Consider the following 16,675-nt stretch of genomic DNA (forward strand, 5'->3'; position numbering starts at 1 on the left):
TTGTTTTGGCAGCTCACGTGCTGTTTACATACTTTCTCCCTAAATTCCAGGTAAGCAAGTTGATTATTTGTCTAATTACAAAAAGGCAAAAACCAATATGTCCCCGTCTTCCCTGAATACAACCAAATGCTTCTCAGAAAGGAACTTTATAGAATATAGTTTAGAGGACATTCAGTTATATTTGTACAGTTCTCCCTTGCTTCATCTCTGCTGCCAGTCTCAGATATTTATACAGATAGGCATCTCGTACAGCTTACATTTCTGTACCTCCCTTCTGGGTCACCTATTGCCCTTCAAGATCAGATTTGTAAGTACCGCCAATTCCCTCCTTCTGATTTTACAGCCAGGTCCAAAGTGATTGGTTACCTGTACGCATAGTCTGACGATGATTACTACTCATCTCAGAAGTACTGAAAGTCTCTCCAGTCTCCAGAGGCACTGGGGGTTGGCATTTTGTCTGTGCTGTCATGCTGATGTTGCATGTATTATGTGGATATGCATATGCATGTTGCTGATGACTCATGTACTGCATGCTTTAAAATGTTAGGAGGGGTGGATTTGCCATGGTGAGTTTTTATCCTTTGACATAAGAAGAGAATAAAAATTCTTGCAATATAAGAAAAGAACAGCAAAACAAGATGTTTTAATGTTAGTTAATACCTATTAATGTTTTTTTAAAAAAGATGAAAAATACATCATGTTTGCAAGTAATAGCAACTGAAAATCAGAATGCAGCAGACCATGCTAATCTTATTATTTCCCTACTAGATTCTAATGTACAAATAGCTAGTAAATAGTTAATTGAAATACACTCTGCATACCAGTACACTGTATTCAAGAAGACATTTTAATAACCTTTTATAAAGTTTACAGTGTGATTCACAATTTTACTTGATGATGGAAAAGAGAAAATACCATAACCAAAAAATCCCAGTGCACAGTGGAAGCCTTCTTGTATGTGGTGCCAGGTCACTTTTATATTGTTGTCCTCTAAACGCTTCTTGTACAACAACCCATCATCTCTGAGCACATCATGCTCACAGGTAATTATACAAGTATCAGGTAGGCAGCAAACAACAGCATCTTCTGCTAACAGTGGGGAAAATCTTGTCTCAAACAGTTCTTTTGTTTCTTCATGAACTTGAGGTAAAAATGAAGTGGGTAATGGTGGCTTATAGTCTAGTCTAAATACCTCTGGGATAAGATCTGGATTTATCCATTTCCTGTATTTTAAATGTATACTCTCAGGAACATGAGAGCCGGCCAAAATAGCTTCCTTCATAGAGCAATCCTTGTTCAGGTACTTCAGAACGAAATAGACTGCACGTTCCTGGGACAAGAAGGCAATAAAAGCATTTTTCTGGTGAGATGGCAGATTAAAGTTCAGTGCTTGGAGAAGTGGATAGATCAGTACCTGGGCACGTATCTTTGGGATATCTCTTCTATTTGCCAGTTCTTGGCAAACACTAGCAGTAAAAGTGCCCCCTGCACTATCCCCACAAATGATAATCCGATCAGGATCCACCCCATAGTTTTCTGCGGTCTTCAAAAAGTATACAGTAGCAGCGAGACAGTCCAGAGTTTGGGCTGGATACTTATGGTCAGGAGATAAACGATACCTGAAATGTACAAAAGACAGCTATAACATAGCTGATAACAAATCTAATAACAAATCTATATTAACAAATGATAACAAATCTAATAACATAGATTTGTAAATTGCTTGAATGTGTTATTTTAAATGCATCTCATATATTTACAAAACCTCACCAAAACCAGTATTGCTGATTTAAAGTTTTGCATGCTGAAGCAAGCCAGAACAGCTTCCCCTCCCATTTCTGTCAAAATACAGAGACCATTAATCATTGGGGTTTATTCCAGCGTAATTTAAGAGCATGAGGGCTGGAGTAGTGCAGTCCAATCACCCACATTATACAAAGCCACACATTTACACAAGTCCTGCTCTGAGTGCACCTGCCTGGGCTGAAAGTTCATACCAGCCAGCAAGTCTGCAATGCTCTCATTTGGCCTGAGCCTGGATGTATGCATGGCTATGGTCAGTCCAGCTTATCCACAAAATCCAACCAAGTTCTGGCTCCTGAGCTTTTTACACTGGGGACAGTGGTTATTGTATTATTATATATTAGTCCAGTATTGTGTATTACTAATACTTTTTAATATAAAAAGAAAATCTAGTAATATATTATAAACCACCACACAGTAAATGTACTGTGGTGACAAAATAGCTTCCTGTAGACAATACTTTTATTTATTTTATTAATTGGAACAAATGAATTACAGAGGAATAATGTTAAAATAACAAACTGTTTATTTCTTAACTAACAACTTACTTTCATATGATGAGAAGAAGGCAGGCATAACAGTCAGATACCCAGTCAAGTTAAAGTGGTATGCTTTGATTCCAATGACATATAAGACTACTTTAAGACTACATTTTTAACAGCCATGTTCTTTCTTCTCTGCATTTGTGGTCTTAGGGCTTTTTGGAGAAGGTTAAGTTTAATAAGGAGAAGATAAATACTACAGAGGTAACAGTGCAGGCATTCTCTCTTAACCTTTCACTGTTTGCTGAGGCACACTGCTTCTGCTTTTCTGTTTTTTCACTATTGTGTGAAATTAATTCAATGGATTCATAAAGTAATTGTTGTAATAACCCAGGAATAAAAGGATATCAGTATCTTATTTCAGAGTTGCTTTAAATGCATCGTGACTTACTCAGACAAGACATGGAATATGCAATTCATTCTCAAAACCAGTTCCTCTGAACTTTGTAAAATTCTTTAACAATGAGTTTTTTAATGGAACAATTTATTGGAAACTGAAGTTTCTTCATACCATCAGTTATTTTCCACAAGCAGAACATCTTAAAAGGAAGCAGTGGTCCATACAGTTTTAAAAAAATGTTGAATTTTAGACTTATTATTTACTCTTTACAATCATCCCCAAAGCCCCCTAACTATTAAAACCTGAAGTTAGGAAAACAGCTTATAGCTATCAAACAGCCTTACTATGAAAGGCAATGATTTTTGTGACAATAACAACATGAAATTAGTAAATCTCTTTGTTCTTCTGAAAACAGCTGGCATACATATTATTTCTGTAACTTTATAAACTTGCATCAGGTATTTCTCATTGTCATTGCGTGGCACGTGCTTGCTCACACATATCAACAACATAGGGGCAGGCAACACTAGAGCTCAGTTTCTTTTCTTATATTCTAAGAAACGTAAGTATAGCATGGGCACTGTTCAGAGGGGTGGGGGAGGTAGCGGGGGAAGCAGCGAACTGTCTAATTCTGGGAGTAATATTGGGTGGAGCTCACTTACCCAACAGACACAACCACTGAATCAGATTTTCTGGCTATGTGCCGGCATATTCTTTCATGACTTCCTGAAGAACAAATGTTAATGTAATTAATATCTTAGAATACTTGAAGCAATATCAACCCTTATTTTGTTATGACATATTACCGTGATTGAATGTGGGCCCCTTGCCTATTTAGTGAGCTACGCAAATTTTCTCTAGGATAAAAATAATCTAGATTTTTGATCATCAGGACACGCTGTAAAATTCATGCAATTAGGGAGATTGTTGACCTGTAAGGAAAATAAGGAATTATGACTATTATGATTAGACAGAGGGAAATGGTTTTAAGCTGAGAGGGGGCAGAATTAGATTGGAAATGAGGAAGACATTTTTTGTGATGGGTGTGGTGAGGCAATAAAACAGGTCACCTAGGACAGGATGCCCTATCGTTGGGAGTGTTCAAAGTCAGGCTGGATGGGGCTTCAAGCAGCCTGGCTGGTGAAAGATGCCCCTGTCCATGGCAGAGGGGTTGGACTAGATGATTTTTAAGATCCCTTCCAGCCCAAAACATTCTGTAATTATAATGCACAATTGCTTAGAGTCGTTGTAATATAATAATGACAGTAATGATAAAATAGCTTGAGATCTTTGTAAAAGCTTATTACATTGTTTTAAGTAACTGTGTCTGAGGCTGACATCATTTTGCTGCTGTGGGAATGCTAATTGTAGTACTACAGTTAAGTCTAAATAAATTGTGTATTTGAAACAGAGATTTGACTATTTTCTGAAGAATGAAGGGTGCAGCTGGTATGCTCCCTGCAAAATCAGTGTATTTCTGTGTGGCTAACGTAGGCAGAAATCTAAGGCATCCAAATTGTGTTACAGTAAATTGTCTGATTATATAATTATATAATTTTTCTGTGGGAAGCTTATAGGCAAAAATATGCCTCTTTTAATGTATATAAAGATATGTTGAATTTTCCTTCAACCTTACGTCTGAATTTGGTACATTTAGAATATTTGGTTTACAGGTATTTGCTCAATGATGTGTTCTTTCAGTTACAGAATTCTAGTGCCATTTAATATGTGTGCATGTCTACTGCCTTTAGAAACAGTATCTTTTAGAACTTTTTAGATTATGTTTGAAATTATCTGCTGTCTCTTAATAAACTGAATGGAAAATGGAAAAAAAAGACAACATAACTAATGCATCAGGGACACACGTTTTAATGTGGCTGCTATAGGCCACTTGAATTGCAGAGAACACTGTTTGTGGAAGTCCCAGTAAACATGCTGCAGTTAGAGGTCAAAGGGAGGAATGCAGGTGTTAATAACTTCTGTAAGGTTTACAGACAAAAAAAGAATTTTTTTCTTTAGCAGCACCACTTACTGTAAGAAATATACATGCTGTATCCTAAACAGAGTGCTATATCCTATTAAAAAATAATTTAGATACTAAATAAGGGCAGATTAAGAGTTTAAAAAGGAAAAATACACATTAAGTGCTTTCTATCTCAATCTCTCAAACTAAGCTTCAGTCATTTCTTAGGTTCAGGAGAGTTTTAAAAAATACATAGTTAACAATCCTAAATAATCATATTTTGTCTTTCAGTTCCTTACTGATGCTTCCAAATATCCCACATCCTCCATGGAAGACGAGGACGCCTCTCCGTTTGTTTGCAGATGGTACCCTTGGCAGGTAAATCCTCACTGGCACCTCATCAAAATGCAGATCCTTTATGAAGAGCTTTGAATCCCTGCTTGCCGGCAGTCCATCAGCAATCAACCTTAGAAGTGTGTGCTCCTCAGTGATACCCAGACTTTCTAAGTTCTTTGCCTAGATAGATGTAATAGGAAAAATAAGAAATTAGTATAGGGAATTCTAGTCTTCCCACTCTGTAAGTGCCACAAGCTACCTTTTTCTATACTATATTTAGGATAATTCTGTTGGTTATTTGCTGCTTTTTAGGATTACCACAAATAACTCTAGCAGCTTTGTGATTTCAGTTATGAAGGTGAAAATGTACATCTTCATGATTTGAGATACCATTATTTTTAGAAGAATGTTGTAATACCTGTTCCATGAAATGTGTTATATAAATACCTTCTAATTTGCCTGATCTGGATTTACCACAAGTAACAGCAGGCATTTGCTTAGGCATGGAAGTTAGGAGTCAGGAAGCCTGAGGCTCCTTTTCTGATCGGTGAAGAGAAAGAGGCATTTCTTGAGGACGGTTCCGATTTCAGGTGTGTTAAATCATGCTCTGGAGATGTCTGTTCATCTCCATTGATTATGAAGGGAAGCTGTGTACTTCAGATGCCTCAATTAAAGTATTTAAGGTTAAGTGAGATGAAAATGTCCCTAGCATGACAGCATTTAGCATACTGGGAGGAGATTCAGACTGGTTTGCGTGCAAAATTGGGTGACTTACTGGTCATGTCCATGCCACAGACTCAGTGAGAACAAGATTTAAGAAAATAATTTTGCCTGTAATCAATAATGAAGGGCTGCTGGCCTAAATGAAGAACAGATGAAAATGGTTCTGAATCTTATCTCCTCCATCAGCAAAACTGTTGCCTTGATCAAGATCTCACAGGTAGTCGTGAAATGGCTCTGCAGTCAGTCTCTTACATCTAATCAGGGAGAGCAAATATTCTGAAGACAGGGGAGGTTTGTTAAATATGTGAAAATATTTTCTTACCCAAAGCCAGTCAACTGCTGATAATTAAGATAGCCTGAAGATCACACATCAATCCTCCTTTATTTTGAACACGTATTGTAACAGATGCACTTCCTGCTAGGACAATGTTTCCCTTCCCATTAAATGGTGACTTAGTTGGCCTTACGGACTATTATCATTCATTCTTCTGGAGTTATGGTAATCATCACAAGCAATTTGCAAATTGTGTTGCTCTCTTCTAAGCAACAGAAGTCTCTGTATACTGCTGTGTCAATGCCTCACAAACTAAAGGCTAGCTATGCTTTTGCAAATTGTTCTTTCCAGCCTTGTGTATTTGGCCTTTTAGATCTGCTCTGTCACAGAGACCATTCAGTTATTTACCTTACATGGTAATTTTGCTGTGAAAGAACACCAGAGTATGACAGAGGGGCAGAACTTTCTTAGGTGCACTGTCCCAGCTATCACGTATGGGTGAAGGCAGATCTCATGGAGTTCAAGTGTGCTGCAACACCCAGTTTCTCACCAAGGCCTTTTTCAAACAGCACAGATTCTTTCTTCCTAATAATCTGCTGCCATAAACAAGTTGGGTGAGGAGTAAGAGAAGAAACCACCATGAGCCATGGAAGAGAAAGTAATTTAGAAAAAAAGACAGGAACCCAGAGATTATCTGGAGTTTTTTCATAACACTCTATGCAACAACTTCCAGCAGTGCTTGGGTATTTTAAGTCCCAGTTCCCAGAGATAAATGGATAGATACAGTTCTGGCCTTACATTGGAAAATGCACATTTTTAGGTATCATGGCAAAGGGAAAAATTAATATAAGAGCCAGGGCAATCATAGCAAAAACCAAAGGGTCAATATAACCTTCCAAATGCAGCAATTTTCAAAAACTCTCATGACTCTTAAGTCAACCTTTTTGTCAGAGTTACAACTTTAGAATGGTTGAAGTTGGCAGAATTGCCATTTAGTCTCATCTGTACTTGCCAACATCCCTGAATTTTTACAGAGATTTCAAATGAGAGTAGTATATATGATAAACTTGGCATCAGAGCATTCTATCTAAATACTGTCTTTCCTTTCCTTATATTAGGAGTTCCTGACAACTTCAGTTTCAGGGAAAACACTGTCATGAAGGGGAGTGGGGAATTTGGTATGTATTCTGTTGAAAAGCTTCTTGATCAATAATTACAAAATACTTCAGAACCAATAAGAATACATTGAAAAAATAAAAGGTGTGACCATTTTCCTAGACAGATGTGATCAGTGTTACTGTGTGAAACATACTGTATAAGCCAGGTTCTAAAATGTGTATATGTGTAAGAGAAAGAGGACCCAGATCAGCATGTCGGCATACCTTTTCTTGCAAAATAGGGTCTTTGAAAAGCTATTTGCTGGAGCACCTGAATTCTGACTTTTTATATGGATGATCATACGGGGACCAGATTTTTACTTCAAAAATAATTATGAAATCACATACCAGCCAGCAAAAAAATACTCAATTTGAGCTTCATGGACTTTAACACTACATTAGACAGTCTTTCTGTCAGTCACTTTGAAGCATTACACTTTGCCAGCCAAAATAATTATCATCAAAGCTTTATATCACAGTGCAGTATGTACAGTTAGTCTAAATGCAGATCTGTATGAATAGATTAAAACAAAAGCTAGGATGTGAGATAGGAGGCTTTCTCTCATCTCTTCCGTTAGAGACTGTCACTGATTTCTTTATGACAGAGTATGTGGATAGGTGCAGCAGGAGCATCGTATGCATGACACCTATGCTGTGGGAACTACACATTTAACCATTGATGCAGGATTTTTAAGTCATCTCGCAAGTAAGGTGGAAGAAAAGAGGAAAAGACTGCCCTGTATTGCAGAAAAAAGAGGTCTTTACTGCAACATACAGTACAGACACGTTGCTGGCACAAGAACAGCAGCGTTCATCAGAATAAGCAGGATACATTCATTGCACATGGGCAATACACAAAGCATTGTGAACTTTGTAAGAAACCTGTGAAGTGCTCACTATGAGGGCTGCTTCTGTGAGTAAAAACATAAACCTAGAAATTCACCAAAAGTACCAGCAGATGTCTAAAGGTTTTGGAAAAAAAATTAGGTAATGAATGGATTCAATGCATAGCAAATGGTGAAATGCATCTTTAAAACTATTTAGAAAAAGGAAGGTGAAATTTCTGGAACATATTATCAATGAAGATAAAATATGTACTATGCCATAACAGCCATTTAGAAGCTGTAAAAGCAGATAAAAATAATGATTTGAAAGAATCTTTTCATCCAACCAAGTATAGAAACATAGAGAGCTTAATAATATACAGTCATATTATTATATTATGGGCATATTATGGTATTAACTTTGTATATAGCTTAACGTGAAATGTGAGATACATAAGGAGAGCAGACTCTTCTTTCATGCCAGACAATGCAGAAAGGTACATGGGGCCGTGGCCATTTGAGACCCAGGGACAATTACTGGATTTGGTGAATGCTGCTATGTAAGTTCAAGCAACCCATATAAGGCTTTAATAGCTTAGAGTGCCCCAAATACCTTTCAGGACATGAGCCCTAGTTACTGTGTTCATTAGGTATAAGTAGGGGATTAGAGAATACCTTTACTTCAGATGAGCTCTGTACAAATGTTAATGAAACCACTCTGAAATTTTCCTGCAGGCTTTCTTTTAATGTGTTATGTGCCAGACGTGACAGGGCTTAGCCTGCTTTTATGTGCTCCTGTGTTGCCTTCTTTGAAATCTTTTGGGGCAAAAACTGTTTCTCTCTCAGATGGCAAAGCACACAGCACAGTGCATGTGGCTTACAAGTACTTAAATAATAAGTGGTAAGAGATCTAGCTGAACCTGCTTTGGCCAGGAGGTTAGATCAGATGACCTCCGGAGGTACCTTTCAACCTACATGATAATAAGTGGTAAGAGGTCTAGCTGAACCTGCTTTGGCTAGGAGGTTAGATCAGATGACCTCCGGAGGTACCTTTCAACCTACATGATTCTATGATATTTAGCTAAGTTTCAGTAATTCAGTCACTGCAGGAATAAGAACAGAATCACAAGTAAGAAAATTACTGCAGATAGTTAAAAATTTAGGAAATCACCTTAAATATATCAAAATGTATTGAGATACAGGAGGTTTGGTTATTATTATTCATATAAACGATCTCCACAGCCCTCCTGTCATCCACAGGACCGATCATTTCATTACAGAAGGCTATCAAATTACAACAGAGGCATAAGAATGGTTATCTCAGTATTTAAGAGAACTCACCTCATACTGGCTACTTTTATATACATTAATAGAATCCCAAATCAAACTTTGGCCTTTATCTTTGAATCTGTGTTACTCTGTGGTTCTCATTACACATAACTGCAATATTTAGATGCATATCTTCATAGTTCTACTGAAGTTTTTCCTTTCCTGAAAATCATAATATCACAGAGCATGATAAACTTACCAGAATTCCTATCAGAATATACATGAAGTGATATAAGCGAAGCTTTGCTGGCTGGTCAACATCAGGAGGAATCTCTACCTTGAAGGAATTACGGTAAGTTGCAATTAAAACCAGTAATACGAAAGCAACTAGAATTCCCGCTGTTAAAGCCAGAGCATGAAATGATTCCATTTTTCTTTGGTGGGAATCATTTATTAGAGAACTGCTTGATACAAGTCTGTCAATATTTATATCCTCCAGACTGACTCCACAGAGAACTAATTTGAATACCAAAATTCCTCCACCCTTCTCCTACAGATGGTAAGGCTGCCAGCTGGTAGAAGCACACAAACATCCGGCTATTATGACTTCATTTAGCATGGTCAAAGTTAATACGTAGAGGAGTCATATCCAGGAAATGTCACTATTTTGTATGTCCCAAGATTGCAAATGAACTTTATTTTTCATCTGGTTTAATTATATTCCACTTTACAGGCCTGAAAAGCTATGTGTGATTTTTTGCAAGTGTGCTAGTTAGTGTAATGAAAGATACTTAAGAACAACCCATGGGTGACTAGCCATGCTGAGCTCCATTCTCCATGTTCAGGAACTGCAATGGTTCTGCTCTTGGAACAAGTCTGAAGTATGAGTCTCAGACTTTTTGCTTAGTGCTGATCTTTTTTTTTCCCGTGCTGTATTGCTGAGGCAGAACAGTTAGAACAGACATTCTGAAGGACATCTAAAGGCATCCTGCTTTCATAGATCCATCCAGAGCTCTCAGTTATTTGGAGGCTCCCTACCTGAGTGTGCAGTAAAGGTCTCTGGGCTCACCAATGATAGCCAGTGATATCAGAGGGAAACTTCCTCTTGACTTGGAGAACTTTGGCCCTAACCCTCTATTCTGAATCATTCAAAAGAAAAGATTTTGATGTCTTTACAACTTCATAGTTTGCTATTTTTTGCCAAGACAACTCCATGTTATCCTTTGTTGTAATTTAGTGATTAGACCATATGGCTAGCCAAATGCTTGTACCGATAGAAGTGATAATAGTGAAGGAAAGAGTGACTAGGAGCAATTCCATATATTTCTGTCCACCGTGTGACTGGACAAAACTTGTTTGGGTAAAAGTAAGGAGCGAACAAACATCAGCTTAGTTTGATGTAAGCAGTGCAACCTATGCTTATCGCCTGAACATTCTGAAATATTTCTTTATCCCCACTAATCTCCTGGGTGCTCCATTTAAAAACCCTTATAAAAGCTTGTAATTGTGGTCATAGAAGAGAAATACCTCTTTTTATGAGCCATAACATTCTGCCTTTGGCTAACAAACCTGTAGTGGTTTCCTTCAGAAAGTGGCATCTTGGCTAAGAAAAGGTGAGTCCTGTCTAGCTTTTCTTATACCCTTAAAAGAAGCAGATGAAATATGTCTGCTTAGAAAAATCCCATTTATGCAAAATATGCATTACAGGAAAGGGCAAGAAACTTTAATGTGAATTAGTCAATAGGGTAAATGAATAAGAGTATATAACATGAATCATAAGAGATAAAGTACCAGATATAAGTGACCAGAGTGGATTCTTAAGAGGATAGGTCTAATCGTTTACTTCAGTGGAAGTCAGCAAGTACAACTGATTGAATTATGTGGTTTAATATTCAAATAAATAAGTAAAAAGGTATTGAGGGTAAGAAATCCATGAAATCCAAATTATAACATGGAACTCTCAGCTTAACGCAGCAGGCCTGGAGCTTGTGATCATACTGAACATCTTCCCAATACTGACCCAAATTATTTGACTAAGCTGGGGAATAACTGATCCCTTCCACCACTGTGAGGTATGGGATGCTTAACTGAGCCCTTCCCAACTTCTTACTTCATCCAGACCTGTGGGGGTGCACTAACTGGAATGATTAAAAAAAAAAGAACATAAAGCAAAATTTAAGGCTGTTTTTATATTCTGAGAAGTAATATCTAGGTTGGGGTTTAATGAGTTTTACTAATCCATCCTAAAATTAATAGGTTTTAAGTTTTGAATGTCCCCATATGCTTTTAAATATGACAAGTGAAAGTTCAAAGACATTTCTTCCTTATTAATTTTTAATTCTCCTTGTGATGGATTAAACACCCCACTGGTATTATCATCTGAGGAAATTATGGAATATCCAGATTTCCCCTCATAAAAGCTGGATGTCAGAATACCAATTGCCAAGTCACTTAGGCATTCCCAGTGTGCATGTTTTTTCCCCCTTGATATCAAGACTTTCAGGCCAGCATCCAAGCATGTAATGAGAGATTGGAGGGGAGGTAGGAGTCCTGTGAAGAGAGGTTCTTGGATTTTGGGGTTGGTTGGTTGGTATAAGGGATTTTTTTTTTTAACCAGGTAGTGTTGGACAAAGTTTACCTGGAGGGCAGGGATGAGCGTTCTGAAAAAGCATCTCTGTTACTTATTTTACAAGTCAGCTTCTAGGAAACATCTGGATTTATGCATGTTACTCTTGTAACAGATCTTTCTTCCTCCAGAGAATCAGCTGATTCTCACTGCCCTGTGCCATTGTGCCTATACAGTAACTTTTAAGAAGACAGCAGTTCCCTTACATGAGTTAAAGGATCAGTTGGCCTTTGGAAGCCCTGTGTTGTTTACCCCATGGATCATTTGCTCTAGTGTCCGCCTCCAGAACTGCTCTTCCCTTAAAAAGATTAGTGATAACAATTTGTAGGACTAATGGCAATGATTCAGCAAGAATGAGCAAACTGACTTTCTGGTAACAGTGGGTATAGGTCTAGAAATATCCAGATAAATTATTAAAACTCCAAACTTTATGCTTGCTCAGACCATCATCAAAAATGCTGTGGGTTCTGTCTGAACGAAGACCTGGGATCCCTCTGTGCCTTCTCTTAGCTCAGGGGAATCTTCCCAGAGATCTTATTTTCCCATCATCAGTTTATAACATGATCGTATTCTTCCACATCAGTTCATACACCTAAAGCTGATCCATCCTAGCCTTCCAACCAAAAAGGTTTGCCTTTGACAACAGCATTCTCTTCCTAACATTCCTCCTCTTTTTGGCTTCCTTTCTGGAATTGTCAGGTTTGAAGAAGCTTATGACAGAGGCCTTGAATTATTTCACCTCTGTATGTACTAGTGAACCATTAGCTCTGAGAAGAAATTATAGCTGCATATAATGAATTTTTTTAAAAGATACTGTTAGAAAGGATTCAGGGAATGTTTTATCTAGAATTTTTTTCCTAAGCTAGTTTACAAGTTTCTGGTGGAAACTTACTATAGGCATTAGCCTACTGTTCTGGTTTTGTCAAAATCTGTGTCACACCTGTTCAGTAGGATTTCAGTTCAGACTCTTGAAACAATAAGCTTCTCTAATTTTGAGGCCCTTATGGACTTAATTCTTCTGCCTCCCTAGGTCCTTGTGTGTCTTACAAGTTTTGTCAGGACTGAGGAATTAGTCAGAAGGAATGGTGAATATTGTTTGGCCTAAAAGTGAGGTAAATGTACTAAAGAGAACATGAGATGAGTCAATTGATTTAACAAAATATAATCACTCCATTCCTGTTTACATGTGGTATTTTTTTTACTCTTCTCTCTTCCAGTATGAAGAAGCAGACTAACAGTTTGTGGCAGATTTGGCTTCTAATTAAAGATAGGTGAGAAAAAAGAAGGGCAGTTAGTACAAATGACAAAATCTAACTAATGTACTAAAATGACTAAGCAACTGAAAGAAATACCACATGCTTGTTGTATCCCTTTGTCTGAATTCCAGATAGCACCTACATGCACTTGAAAACACTGTACTTCTGCTTATAAAGACAACTATTTTTACACATATTGAACTAGAAAGAGATGTTTGTTATATCTTTATTCATTATACTGATTTGTTGTGAGACAGACCCTGGGAAAGCAATTAAGACATCCAAATGTAGCTTTTTACACAAGGCTGGACGCAGACTGTTTTCTGTCAAGGCTGAACGTTAAACAAAAACCTGGTCCCTTTGAGCTTAGTCCATGGCAAAACTCCACTTACAAGGCAACAGTATCAGACTCTTAATACTTAATAGCATGTAGAAGGACAGTGTGAAATCATAGAACCACTGGGACACATTTCAAATGGAAAATGTGAACTCAAGGGAAGAATGAAATCAAGAAGCACAAAATTGTAGCTCTTGATTTATCCAAATCTGACAGCAGTACTTCATCTAACAAAAAACAGATCAGTTGGCAAAGGATTTTCCTTTTCTAAATGGGGTTTAGTTTTAATCTGTGATCGTGATAGATTGTCCATGGTCAAGAACCCTGCACTGATGTAAAAAACTGATAGTACTTGACACCCTAGTAACACAGACTTTCTATTGTGTAACAATGCTGTTATGTGTTCCCAATTTTTTTCACATCTGCTTACCAATGTACTGTATATATTGGGGTGGGTGGGTTTTAAGCTGAAAACACAGAACTGTTAGCCCAAATGGCTTTCAAACATGCCTTGAGTATGCTTTTAATTTCCAGCTCCACTTCCTTTTAAAAGTTCTTAAAATTTAGCAACTTCATTTGCATGAACAGACTTCCAGGTTTGCTAGGAACTTAGCTGCAAAGGCTCTGTGAACAAGTTTAGAGTTCTGCCAATATGTATAGAAGATACATGAAGATCTAAGCATATTCAGGCACAATACCCGAGCCTTTTCATAGATCCATGTAACATTGTTCTCCAAAAATGGACCTTTGTTATGCAAGTGATGTGTATAGAGTAAATCGACTTGCTTTGGGGGTAAATGCTGCTTTTTCGTTGCTGTTTTTTTCTTTGAGACGGGGCAAGTAAGAAAAAGTAGTTTTCTATGGCTCTCATTGTGAGTATGAGTAAACATACATGAACTACAATCCAAAAGCTGGGTTTCAATTACTATAGGCCTTCCTAACCTACCTTTACATTAGCTAGCCTAAATATGAACAACAGGTTTAGTTTTAAGCTGGACTATTACAGTTAGGCACCACTGTGGTTAAATATTTAGAAAGCTAAACACATCTTTTTATGGTCCCAGGAGCAACTCAGTCAGGGATGATCTACGTTTAAATCTATTAATTCAGAATAGATTTGTAAAAACTGTATTAAAGCTGTCTTACTTTACACTTCTGTTAAGAAGTACAAACCCAGAAATTTAAAGCAGAGGCCAAAATGGAGCAAGTTACCAGTAAGATGTATTACATGACTACCTTCTTGCTCCTGTTAAAATGTAAAGTGCCATGAAAATGGCTTAAACCAAGTTTTTTTGCAATTTATACTTTGTCGTGAGTATCAACATAGGAAACAAATATTTCAGTACAGTGCAGTTATCCAAAATGCAACAATAATTCTGTAACTATGTGATAGCATTAGCAACAGATGCAATTTTACAAAATTAACAGGCCTGCTTGTTGAATGCTCCAGTACGCTGATTAAGGACTTCTGAGGAGAAACATGGAAAGGATTCACTTTGGGACTTTAAACTTTCGATTAGGAACAGCTGCTGTGGTGTAACAGATCCTTGCTACCATCAACAAAGGTATGTACTAAGCGTATGTTTGCACCTATAGACATTTACTGAAAGCAGTTTGGATAATCAAGCCTTGAAGGTATGGTTTAGGGGGTTAGGTATATTTTAGGGGGTTTCACTAACAGAGATGAACTTTTTGAACAAAAGCGCATGTTGGCTTTGTAAAGGTGACAGTTTGGGAAAAGACCTCTTGCCAAAAAAGAGCACAATGGTTGCTATACAACAGTCAGATGAAACCCCAGAATGCTACTTTTTTGCCATTTTTCAGAGTGGGACTGCAATTAAAAGGGACAAACCTCAGCTGTTCTCAGTGTTCTATATAGTATGTGTAGAATGTAGAGCTACTTTCTGGTTGAATTAGGTGAATTTTAAAATAACTTGCATGTATTTTTCACACTATTTATTACAGGCAAGATGCAGTAACTTCTGTTTTACTGTAAATTTGCTTTTGGTTCTTGCTTTTGTACATTTGTACAGTATAGTAACTACCAGTTTTCACTGCTTCAAGGTAAATCTAAAGTGAAGTGGTAAGGAAGTACAATAGTTCATAATTTCATTAAACTTGAAGAGCAGGTCAGGAAGATTTTAAATATTCAGAACTGTCTTTCTACCCCCAGACCAAATTTGGTAGCAACTTTGCACATAGAACAATAAGCTGAAATCATCATGAATGAAAAAAAAAAAACAATTCCAATACATTTTAGAGTATTATTCAAGCTGGCAACAGATACATGAAATCACCATTCACAAGATTATTCCATTCCCCCTGTTTTCAAAGGACCTGCAAATGTTTTGAATTAATAATTAATTTTGGATTTAATCTGGACAGGTTAACTGTGTAATATTGCTGACTTTTCTGTTTTAAGTGTGTCTGTGGTGATGTATGCATAAAAGAAACTGAACTCAGGAATCAAAAAATGAAATTTATTTTGATGAACTTCATATCCTTTCATTTTTAACACTGCTCCTTATTTCCATACCAGAAAGTTGTTATATTTGTTACCAGTCCAGACACTGAGTCATTCTTGTTTAAACCAGACACTAGTCTCTCTGTGTAATTTCTCTCTCCCCTTCAGTTTTTGGACTGAGAGGAAAATTGTAATGCCAGGTGCCTCCCCTAGCTCCATTTCTAAAGGTATTACTGTAAAAACACACAGAGGTGCTAAATGCTGCCAAGCAGCAATGGAAATTCTCTGAGCTCTGATTACTTCAGACACAGTTAAGTTAGGGAATACCACCTGATTCTGACAATATGTACAGGCTCTCAGTTTCCAATTAGAATGCTTCATCTTCTTCTCTCCAAAAGCCTCTCTCCTGACACTTTGTGATAATGCAGTGATAGTCATGTGGCTTACTTCATATGAGGTAATTTGACATTTAAAGGTAAGAACTCTGCAAGTTTATCTCTCAATTTTATTTCCTTTTGTTCTGAAAACTTGTGTGGAACTTTGTAACAGAGCTGAAATGCAAGGATTTAGAAACTGGTTTGTGTTTTAAAAAAAACCCTATGTGTGACATAGGTTTTAAATGTGAGTGGCACCAGAACCTAGTTTACTCTTCTTTTTGCAAACAAATAACCCCTGAACATTCTTGCCATGTTACCATATGGCCACTTTGAACACCACCTGTTTTCAAAAATACCCGTTTGATTCCAAAGCATGAAACTGAG

The 16,675-nt window shown here is 37.2% G+C and overlaps 1 protein-coding gene across 1 annotated transcript; it reads right to left on the bottom strand.

Moving 5' to 3' along the window:
* Window positions 1-847: 847 nt before the first annotated feature.
* On the bottom strand, window positions 848-9,661 carry LOC101913640 (arylacetamide deacetylase-like 4). The gene is made up of 4 exons (XM_005229652.1): window positions 9,491-9,661; window positions 4,948-5,164; window positions 3,348-3,411; window positions 848-1,619 (listed from the first exon to the last, which is right to left on the bottom strand). The coding sequence occupies exons 1-4, from the start codon at window positions 9,659-9,661 to the stop codon at window positions 848-850; spliced, it is 1,224 nt and encodes a 407-aa protein (XP_005229709.1).
* Between the last annotated feature and the right edge of the window lie 7,014 nt (window positions 9,662-16,675).

Source organism: Falco peregrinus, chromosome 3, assembly GCF_023634155.1.
Source record: "Falco peregrinus isolate bFalPer1 chromosome 3, bFalPer1.pri, whole genome shotgun sequence".
NCBI lineage: Eukaryota > Metazoa > Chordata > Aves > Falconiformes > Falconidae > Falco > Falco peregrinus.